Source organism: Corapipo altera, unplaced genomic scaffold, assembly GCF_003945725.1.
Source record: "Corapipo altera isolate COAL_440 unplaced genomic scaffold, ASM394572v1 1, whole genome shotgun sequence".
Classification (NCBI taxonomy): domain Eukaryota; kingdom Metazoa; phylum Chordata; class Aves; order Passeriformes; family Pipridae; genus Corapipo; species Corapipo altera.
Window position 1 is genome coordinate 15,703,884 of NW_020884873.1, and position 10,664 is coordinate 15,714,547.

General features: G+C 49.2%; 1 protein-coding gene across 1 annotated transcript; it reads right to left on the reverse strand.

Annotated features, from left to right (window-relative positions):
* Positions 1–1,013: 1,013 nt before the first annotated feature.
* Positions 1,014–9,934, reverse strand: RAC2 (Rac family small GTPase 2). The gene is made up of 7 exons (XM_027666354.1): positions 9,722–9,934; positions 6,729–6,800; positions 5,454–5,571; positions 3,937–3,999; positions 3,085–3,244; positions 2,035–2,169; positions 1,014–1,276 (listed from the first exon to the last, which is right to left on the reverse strand). The coding sequence occupies exons 1-6, from the start codon at positions 9,754–9,756 to the stop codon at positions 2,039–2,041; spliced, it is 579 nt and encodes a 192-aa protein (XP_027522155.1). The 5' UTR covers positions 9,757–9,934; the 3' UTR covers positions 1,014–1,276; positions 2,035–2,038.
* Between the last annotated feature and the right edge of the window lie 730 nt (positions 9,935–10,664).

Genomic DNA, 10,664 nt, shown 5'->3' on the forward strand with positions numbered 1-10,664 from the left:
ATGTGTCACATCACTGAATTAACTGCCTTATTTAGATCCAACCATGAATTGAAAATGCAGAAATTTCCCTGGCAGCAGGGTACCTTGGGGGCTTCACTGTGGTGGTTGTAGCTGGCACTACCCATGCACCTCCTCAGTGCAGGAAGCAGCCTTTGAAGCTCAGAAGTGTTGCTGCATCCAGGAGTGATAACCTGGCCCAACTTCATAGTTTCTCTGTGCCCTCCTAGGACTGCAGGATTTTGCAGTGCCAATCATTGCACCCTGAGCCCTCCTCCCTCCCGCAAGCAGTGGCAGCGGCAGCCACCCTGTAACACTTACTCTCAAGTCCCTGCAATGCATCAGGAAGGCAGGTGCTCACAGCTGCCAGATCCATAGCACCTCTGGGACCACTCTCTTCAGCTTAATTTTAGTGTCTTGGAGGCAATTTGTCTGGACTGGTGACTCATTCCTCCCTCTTTAATTTTTTTCCCTGCCCTCCCCCTCCCTATTCTCTTTCTGACTGTGCCTAGCAGTATGCGTGAATGCTAGTACTGATATGACTCCTTGGGATGTGAGCTTAGGAAGATTAATGCAGCAGTGTTTTGGTGAAAGGATGGCCACAGCAACCTGCAGGGGCAGTCCTCACGGAGAGGAATCTGGGTCTGGGTGTCCCATCCCAAAGCCTGCACCCCATCCTCTGTGGGTCTCGAAGGGGAGAAAACTCTTCCTTTGGACACATGGAGACTGAGAAGAAGAAAGGCAAAAGCGAAGATGTAATCACCCCACTGCACACAATATTTGCACTTTACTGAGGAATGCAGGGGGCTCAGCTGAGAACTTAGCAACTTGGTGCATGAATCATGCCGTGTCTCTTCATTGAATAGTGGCTGGGGCTCAGGAAGCTCAGTGTGGTTCTGCCTGGCTTGTTGTTGCTGAAGGAGGGGCATAGCTGGTAGGTGCCTCCACCCAGCTGTCCCATTGCTCACTGCTTCAGGGCTGTGTCCCCCCGTGGTGCAACACATCGCAGACATGGCAAGAATATGGTCTGTTTATTGGGTCTTATTCACTATGCTGTAACCTCAGGGGCCCAGGAAGAAGGGCAGGAGCAGGTGGGGTGAGGCGAGTGTGGGGAAGTTGTGCAAACCAACACACCAGTGCTACAGACCCACAACAGTCTTTCAAGCCGGCAGCAGTAAAAAAAGCACAGTGACCGCCACAAGGTGCTGAGCTCTGGGAAGCTGGAGCCATCACTCTCCTGTGTGCTGGGCAGCACCTGATGTCAGGATGGGGCCAGGATCTATAGCCAAAAACACAACAGACCTCCTAATACCAGCTCAACTGTTTTCCTGCCCGCCCTCCCTCCCTCTGCCCTGGTGATGGTGGGAGTATGAAGGGGCAGGGTCCCAATTAGGAAGCTCCCACTCTTCTCTCTCATCAAATTTGGCCAGCTTTGCCTCTCATCCTGAAGCCTCTCTATTCCCTCTGTTGACTTGAGCTGAAGTGGAAAGGCAATTAGGGACAATATGAGGAGTAAAGGAGTTCTGGAGGAAAAGCTGCTGCCTGCCAATGAACAGCAACACAAAAACCCCCTTGAGGTGAGCAGGGCTTGGTAAGAGGAAGGGCCATTGGGCAGCTGCCATGAATACGGAATAGATTTTTATTTTTTTTTTCATTCCTCTAGACAAAGGCTACGGCTTCATAGCTCTCAGAGCAGGTCATGCCCAGGGCAGCCTGGATGTAGTTCCCTCTGTGGCAGAAGGACAGACAGCTCTTGTCTGTGAGGACAAATGTGGAAAATCCTAGGCAGCCCTGCACCAGGAGATGGGAGTAAACTTGCCCATAGTCAAACAGAAAGGAGGGGGAAGTTGTTTTGGGGTACATCACCCTATGTCCTGTCCTTTCCCCAAGCAGGACTGCTGTCTCCCTCTCTCTCTTTGAGGATGACCCATTCCACCAGGCTCAGCAGGTCACAGGAACCCAGTAGCCCTGACCATCTAGGTCCAGGAACAGGAAAGTGTCACTGGTGTCACTCCCTGGAATCCCTGTCAGACTTACTTGCTTAGAGGAGGCTGCATACACGTTTCTTTGTTCGGGTGGGCTGTGGACAGAGGACTGCTCGGATGGCCTCATCAAACACCGTCTTGAGGCCGCGCTGCGTCAAAGCCGAGCACTCGAGGTATTTCACAGAGTCTGTTGGGAGGAAGCCGGGTGTTGTAATGGGGAGGAAGGGAGCTGGGGTAGGCAGTGGGGTACCCAGGTTTCTGTTGCTTGTGCTAGAAAGCAAGGCACCAGCCTCTTGCCTGAATTGAATAAATATATGTCAAGTGATCAAGGACATTACTCATTGTCAGGACACACTTCACTCACTCACAGTCTTTTCTTTAGGGCAAAGCTTGCCAGCTGTACAAGACCAAGGTTTCCCTATTCTCCACCTTTGTAGCCAGAGCAGAGCCATTGTCTGGCTATGTTATCCTGGCCAGACATCCCCTCTGCTGAACTCCTGATTGAAAACTTCTCCCTTAAACTGTTTCCCACCCTCTCTCCTACCTCTGTGTGCCACCTCTGAGAAGAGAGGAGCAGGCATTTATGCACGTTCTGAGGTATAGAGGGGAGCTGATGCCCCTAGCTGAATGGTAGCTCATACCTGGGGCTGCATGTATAAGCCCCAGAAGACAGAAGCAGAGGGGGGAAGTTGCAGTTGCAACTCTTCCTGAGATGCTAAAAACTTCACTCTTCTACCTCTTTCCGGATGTAGAGGAGAGGCCTCTGCCCACAAGGCAGCTGTGGCTTTCACAGAAGAATATTGTCCCAGATAGAAGTAGCAGAGTAAAAGGGGAGGGGAATGTAAAAGCATGTATTTGTGTGTGTATGTGGAGGATGGTGACCAGAGAGAACATTGCCAGGTTGAGTCTTCCTCAATAAGCAGATGTCCTTCCTGATTCTCCCGAAGTACATTTTGTCCTATGACCTTTGATGTGTCTCCCGGTGTCCCTCAGAGATTCCACTGTGAGATACCTCTACAAAAGCCTTAGTAAGTTGAGGGGAAGCCCTTATCTTCTGTCTCTCTCCTTTCAGTAGGTTCAAGATGGTTTCCCAGACACATACCAATTTCCTTGGCCAGAGCAAGGCCCTGAGGATATGTAATGGGGGATAGCTTCTTCTCCTTCAGTTTTTCAATGGTGTCCTTGTCATCACGAAGATCCAGCTTTGTGCCCACAAGGATGATGGGAGTGCTAGGGCAGTGGTGACGCACCTCAGGGAACCACTATCAGTGGAGCAAAATAGCAAAGATGTGAGAAGAAGTCATACATATGGGCATGCACAAGGGAAACAAAGAGGTACTCCAGAAAAAAAGTCAGCAAGACAGCTAACAGCCTGTCCTTCCTCACATATATTGTTGGACCTTAAAACCTGGTCCAGGCTACTCCCTATTGCTGAATCCTCAGGCAAAACCTGACATGGAGCTCAAAGTTTGTTAAGCAAAAGCAAAATCTGCTCTCTACCCTTCACCCTCCCATCCAGGAGGAACCTGAAAGTGGTAGGAAGGAGATACTGCTGTTCTCCTCTTCATTAGTCTCTGCCTTACTCCCTCACTTCCCATCTAAAGGCTGTGGGTACCTGCTTCTCATATCCTATGGACTGATCCTGCATGTCTGTGCTTTGACAGTCTTGGCTGAAAGATGCCATCAGAATATAAGTCTGTGGTCTGACAGCAAAACAGCCCAGCAAGATGAATACTAGCCCATTAGTAGGATTGGCCACCTTCTTTGAGGTGAACCAGAAAAGGCATCTGAAGGAGGCCAATATTTTAGTTCCTTCTGACCCACAGAAAAAAGATATGACCACTTTAAACCTAGACATCCTATTGGTAGCCTCCTCCCACAGTCACTGTCTTTGCAAGACCACCACCAACCTCATCCCCCTTGCCCCCTGATGGACCAGGATACTCTGTCTCACCTTAGCACGGACGTTTTCATAAGATGCCGGGCTGACAAGGGAGAAACAGATCAGGAAGACATCCTGTAGGCATACAACCATGGTGCAGTTAGGATGAGAGCATGGGATAGCATGAGGAGTCAGGGAGGGAAGAGAAGATCTGTGTGGGAAGCACATTCCCTCTGCAGCAGAGGGTCATGCCAGGGGAAGCTGTCTCTCACAATGTAACACAGTCCTAGTCCTGACTGCTGCTTCTTGCCGCTGGAGGAGAGAAGGATGTTTGCTCCCATGACTCATGGTAACCATAGCCACCACTATCAGAAGAGCCAAATGGTCAGCTATGAGGATGAGGTTTTCGTGGTTGGCACACTCATCCTCATGGGAAATGGCCTGACAGCGTCCTGCTCATTTCTCACAGAACATGAGAGAGTTTTCAGGCCAAAATAATATTTTGCCTACAGTTGAGACAGAGCTAGGCTCAATCCAAAAAGTGCACATGCAGGACTCAGATGAGGTGGAGTTTCAGTTCTCCAGGTAAGAGATGCATGGCATGGCATGGCAGAGTTTAGACTTCCGTTATAACCAAACCAAACAAAACAAAACCAACTCATCAAGGTAATAATTATTTCATCCAGCTTCACCTAGCTGGAACAGTGGTGTCAGACCCACCTATCCATTTCCATATTTCTAGAACCATAAAAGACAACAACCTAGGAGAACCATTCCCCCACCTTCCCTTGAGATGCATCCTAGAGCGGGTACGAGTATGTTGTTAAGAACTATGCCTGCTTGTACTGACTGCAGAAAGCAGCTTAAGCAAACAGTTTAAACCTGGTTTCTGATTTTTAGGTGACTGAACCTAACTCAAACAAATAGTGGCCTCAATTTCTAACCTTTTCAATTGCAGTGGCAACCTTCAGACCAGCACGTGATGCAGCAAGGTCTTTCTGTGCTTGCTAACTGACTACTTGAAACAACATTCTCTAGGGAAGGTGATCTTTAAACCCTGAAATCACTCTGTCGGTGCGATGAAAAAATGGTGAACACAGTATCTGAGGCATCCATTTGTTCTGCTCCAGGCATTAGCAGATCAAACAGGTGTCCACACATCAGATATCTTTTAAAAGGCAGAATCCAGAATAGTGGGTTCACAAAAATGTGAGAAGATCCTGCCTCAGCTCCTAAATTCCTCAAGCCACTTTAACTTTACAAAAGGAGATTTTCTGTACCAGGCCTGTGTAAGGCATCTGCCCCACACTGAAGTCAGTGTCAGCTGGCTTCAAAAGGGTCTTTGAATGTCTCACTTTTCTTGCTCAGTTATACCAGTAATGGAAGTTTAGATAAAGGCTCCAAAATATCCTTAGCTGTCTTTTAACTTTTGGGTTTCAAGGCACTTGTATATCAGTAGAGATATTCTCAGAAAAATGCAGAGATAGTAACAGTCCTGTCACTGTTTCATGGGATGTGTTGTTTTTTGCAGTGAGGAATGGAGGTGTATCTGAGGGAGGAAGGCAGGAGGGGCATGGAGCGTGACCCACCGTCTGCGGGTAAGAGAGTGGCCTCAGCCTGTCATAGTCTTCTTGTCCAGCAGTATCCCATAGTCCCAGATTTACAGGCTTGCTGTCAACCATCACGTTGGCAGAATAGTTATCAAACCTGAAATTCAGAGATGTAGGCTATGAAACAGCAGAAGAGGGAGCCCTTCCAGTAGTGTAGGTGGGGTTCACTAGATACATCCAGGAGCAAAGGGTAGAGATTCCTCTTCTCAGCTCACCTGAGTGATGCTGTGAGCCTCCCTCTTATGGATTTCCCACTCAGCATCAACCTCCTCCCTACCATTCAGCTGTCCTGGACAGGTCCTTGGCTGCAGCTCCATCTTCGATACCTTACATGCAGATCCACAAACCCTTTCATTTGCCCTTTCTTTCCCCGATATCCTTCCCACAACTATGTCTACCCTTGCACCAAGCCCCTATCTTTTTTTATTCTCTTTTTTTTTATGCTCTAAAACCTAGTTTTAAACCTAGTTTAAAAGTAAAGAACTCATGTCTCTGTAGCTCCCCTGGAGCCCTGCACTCCTGAACAGCCCTGCTGGAATTGAGGGCAATGTGTCCCCTTACTCTTTGACGACTCAGCTTGAAATATTTGAGAACAGCTGTCAGGATTGTACACTTGGGAGTAAAGACTTAATGGGAAAAAAAGGACATTAAAACAATAGAGATGTTCCTAGAAAATTTTATTTCCTGGTCCCTTTGGTGGTTTTTTTCAGACTAAGGCAAGGGAAACCAGTGACAGGAAGGAACCAACACAAAGGCCTTGTGAATGTGTTCATGGTGTATGCGGACTTGGCAGTGCTAGGCTAATGGCTGGACTTAATGATCTTAGAGGTCTTTTCCAACCAAATCAATGACTGCTCCAATGACAGTAAGTGCCTTGTACAAGGAAGGAAGTGGGGACCCTTGTCCATCTAACTGCCTTCTCTTGGATCCAGCCCAATTCCTGTAGCCTAGTGCCTGTTTGTTTTGCCTAGCAGGATCCCATCTACTACTTGTAAACTTAGCAAGCAGATAGACCTTGAGTTGGCTTGAGTCTCCCAAATATTCCATTTATGAGCGTTTTATGAGGTCACTCATGCTTCTGGTGAAAGGTAACAGATCCAAAGTGTAAAGCCCCCTTGCTGGTTTGTCAGACCTTCCTCTGCTTGGCATGGAGACAGTGACCAATGGAGCACGCAACAAAGGGTTACTGCACCCCTTTGCATCCTGCTTGCCATGCCTCCCACCCGCTCCAGGACCTGTTTATTCCTTACTCACACAGTGGGGATGTATTCTCCTGGGAATGCATTAGTGGTGTAGCTGATAAGGAGACAAGTTTTTCCCACAGCTCTGGAAGAGAAAGAAAAAATAGTAGGAAATTGTTACAGTGCAGGCAGTCTTGCTAGGGTGAGATGGAGATGGGGCAATCCTTCCACACTTCTAAACTAGCCCTGTCAGGCGACCCCTGGAAGCAGAAACACATTCACAGGACCAGACAGTGCGTAACCATAGGTTAGACAACCAGCAGGAAGAAAGACAGGATGTCACCCAGAAATGTTTGTTGTCTTCGAGCATGAAGGCTTGTTTTTACGGTCTACAACAGAGATCACTCAGCTAAAACACATCCACTCTGAGATGGAGGTGAGAGCCTCACATTTTCCAGAGCACGCACAGTGCTGTATACTCACAACCAGGGCTGGTGCACTGATTCAGTGCCATGACAAAGCTGCAAAGCCAGCCTCAGCACTCAAATACAGGCACTCCTGCCTGCTTTTGAAGGTCTTGTGGCCAGGAACTGGTAGCAACTCTTCCTGACTTAGCCATGGCATGCCTCAGTCTTTCCCATCTACAGTAAGCTGCAGCATCACCCACACAGACAGCTGTAAGCAGCCAGCAAGGTGCCTGTACCCCATGGCTGACAGAGGCTGCTGCTGATGTTTCTGAGCTAAAAGCTGGTGCTTCCTCTCTCCTTAGCCACCTACACACCCATGCTGCAGCAGGGTGGAGCGCGAATAAGCCAGGGTAGCAGCACAATCCAGACCGTGTGAGAGTATTGGTGGGATAAGGAGGAATAAGGCTATGAGGTGGAGGAGGAGCTGTTGTGAGCAAGGCGAAGACTGTGGTGAGTGAAAGAATAAGTGAAAAGAAATTAGGAGAAAAAAAAGCAGCCAGGACAGGTGCAGGAAAAAAAATCCTTCTCCTGCTGGGATCCTATTTCTCAGATTTGTGTGGCTTGGGAAAGCCCTGCCATGTTTCAGCTACAGAACACTTGAGGTGGAGGTAATGAGAGCAACCTGCCTCTGCTAGCACAGCCACAGGATGTGGGAGATGCCTTTCCCGGGGCAAAGGCTGTAATTCTGCTGCTGGGGATGCTGAAACCATCTCAATTGTACCTGCAAAGTCCCTGTCACAGAGCTGCAGCCCTGTCTTTTTGTGTGCCCTTGACAGGCATGGCTGGTATCTTCACTATGGTCACAAGGCACCTGTCTCAGTCACTGGACTGTGGGGCAGCTGAGGAGAAGCTGAGCTCTTTGGTGTGCTCTGACATTTGTTTCTTCCTCCTGCCACTCCAATTTTTAGATCCTCCTCTCTCAGTCCCTGCATTTTCCCCAGCTCCATTGCTGTCATCATAGAGATATTAAGAGAGGGCCAAGGATGCTTGTTGAAACTCTACAGGTGATATTTCAGGAGATCTATGGGCCTGTGAGTGGGTCATGGAAGAGAGGGAGTTTCTGAACTGGTGTGGTTGAACAGAGAGGAGCACAAAGGGTCAGTGAAGGAGTGAAGGTTAAAACAGAGCCAAGGTTAGTGACACCTGCAGGTTCCTGTGACTGAACTCAGGGAGTGTTAAGAGGACAGCGATGTGCGATGGAGGGGTCTATGGGGGCACAACAGCTATGGGGCAACATGCAGGCTTAGCTGAGTAATGTGGTTGGTAGGGTTGAGGCAAGAGGGAACAATGGCTGGTATGGCTGGGGGGGAGGTGAAGGGTGGTGAACCAAGAGCTCAGAGCAATGGGGGGATGACTGGACTGCTGTGTTGCAAGATGGCGAGAGGTGTACAGAGAAGCAAAACGATGGGACAGAAGACATTTAAGAGGAACTGAGGTCAAAGGAGTTGAGAGCAGGACATGTTGTAAGGTTAGCCATGATATGAGGGGAATACTGCCTTGAGGGAAGGCTACAGATTTGGTGCAATGTGTGAGGGGCAAACTAGGGGGGTGGGTAACAGGGCAACAAAGAAATGCCCAGTGGAGTTGTTCATCCAGCTGTAGTTTGAAGCCTTCAGGGGACTTTTCTTAGAGGTAAAGTTTTTTTATTTGGGGCTCTGTCTTTCCTTGTCCCTTCTCTCCATTCCCTTACTCAAGCCCCTGAGAACATGTCTGACATGTACTGTTATGTTTGCAGATGACTTCTTCCCCAGGCGATTTTGAAGGAGGAAGTGACTGTGGGGAGCAAGACTGCTGCAAATGTCTCTTCATTTGCTACCTTATAGCTGCCCCAGATAACAGCCTGGCCAGCTTCCAGATGGGAAATGAATTAAGCTACTCCATCCCGAATGTGGATTTTCCTCTCTCCCTTCATTACATCTATTCATCCCACAGGGCAAGAAGAGGCCCTGTTCACTCCATCCGTCCTGCCCCAAGCAGTGATGACTGTTTCACTTGTTGATGGCTTGGATCAGGCCATTTCCAGGAATCATGGGCAGTGAAGCCACCATGATGTGAAGGCAAGGTTTTGTTACCTCTCACCCCCAAAGTGGCCTGTACTTTTGCCTATCTCAGTGGAAAGGGCTCCTCCTCCTCATGCCCACAGAAACTCCTTGCCAGCAATCTCCACTATACCCCAATAGAGAGATTATGCACTGAGAAAAGCTGAACACATAGATCCTGGTGGACATCTCATCAGGACCATAGTGCCATTCCCTCTCCCAGTCATTCCCAGTGAGCAGATGGCTTTCAAGGAAGGAGCCATTCACCTGCAGGACAGCACTTGCACCTCTCAGGTTTTAAATCCGACCCCTGCCTACAAGGTTGAATCTGGCAGGAACACCATCACCTCCTGTGCATGGGACAGGATGGCCTTCAAAATGCCCTCTTCCATACTCTCCCCAGAGGAAAGTCCCTTGCCCTGGGGAGGGAGTGGCGAGCAAGTAGTAGCAAGGCTGCAGGAGGTCAGAAGCAAAGTTGGGGAAGTTTCACAAGGCAGACACCTTTTTTTCATGTCCCTTGTCCCCTCCCCACAACCACAGCAAACCCGCAGGGTACCTACCCGTCTCCCACCACGACACACTTGATGGCTTGCATGGCTCTGGACCCGTAGTGGAGGACAGTGCCCGGGGCAAAGGAAAGTCAGGCCAAGGCAAACAGCAGGGAGAGATGGGCAAATGTGGGTATAAGCCCTTGTGCTGCAGTGAATAGCAGGTTGCAAGGAGGGAGGAAGTGGAAGAGGGAACTTTACTCGACAATCACCCTCTGGGCCTCCTCCCCTCCCACCGCAACGCAGCTCTGTGGCAGAGGCCGTTAGCTGAAGGCGGAGCAGGCGTGGCTTCATGGCTGGGATGATGACTACTGTAATATTTTTTGTTCTCACACACCCCCCCTTCCCATCTCATTGCAGTGAACGGCTGAGGGCACCAAACTGCTTTTCCAGGGTAGCTGAACAAGGGTTAGAAGTGGGGTGAGAAAGCAGACGGGTGGATTTTTCTCTTCCCTCCTTTATTATCCAAACTTTGGAGGAGATATAAGCAGGGAAGGGCATCTGAAGTGGGAGTAGTGGGGCGATGAGGGCTAATGAAGGTTTTTCAGGTCTTCCCAGGGCCCCTAAGCACCAAGGGTGAAACATCACAAAGAACAATTCCTCTGTGAAGGCTGAACAGGGAATTTATGCATCCCCTAGGAAGCAACTGCCACCATATGGCTGGCTGCTCTATCCCTCCTCTCCTGTGGGGAGAAGGTACTCCCTCACTTTCTCACCTGCCCAGACTTCTAGTACAAAGAAGTGTTGTGTGAACCTGTGCGTTCACCGTGAAGGTGAGCAAATGCATCAAGGGATGCAATTAACTGTTTTCTCTCCCCTGACAGTACCATGAGAGCCAATACTAGTGGATGAGAGAAGCCCCTGCAAACCAGTCTCTCCTGTCCAACCTTTCCTCTATTCCTGTGCAAAAGCAGCCAGTGGAAACTTCTGCCAGACCCCTCCTTTCTTGTCATAG

Coding starts and splice junctions, on each gene's coding strand:
- RAC2 (XM_027666354.1), bottom strand. CDS start 9,756: ATGCAAGCCATCAAGTGTGTCGTGGTGGGAGACGG. Junction 4,000..5,453: donor CACTCTCTTACCCGCAGACG/GTGGGTCACGCT, acceptor GTATGCCTACAG/GATGTCTTCCTGATCTGTTT. Junction 3,245..3,936: donor ATGAAAACGTCCGTGCTAAG/GTGAGACAGAGT, acceptor CTCCACTGATAG/TGGTTCCCTGAGGTGCGTCA.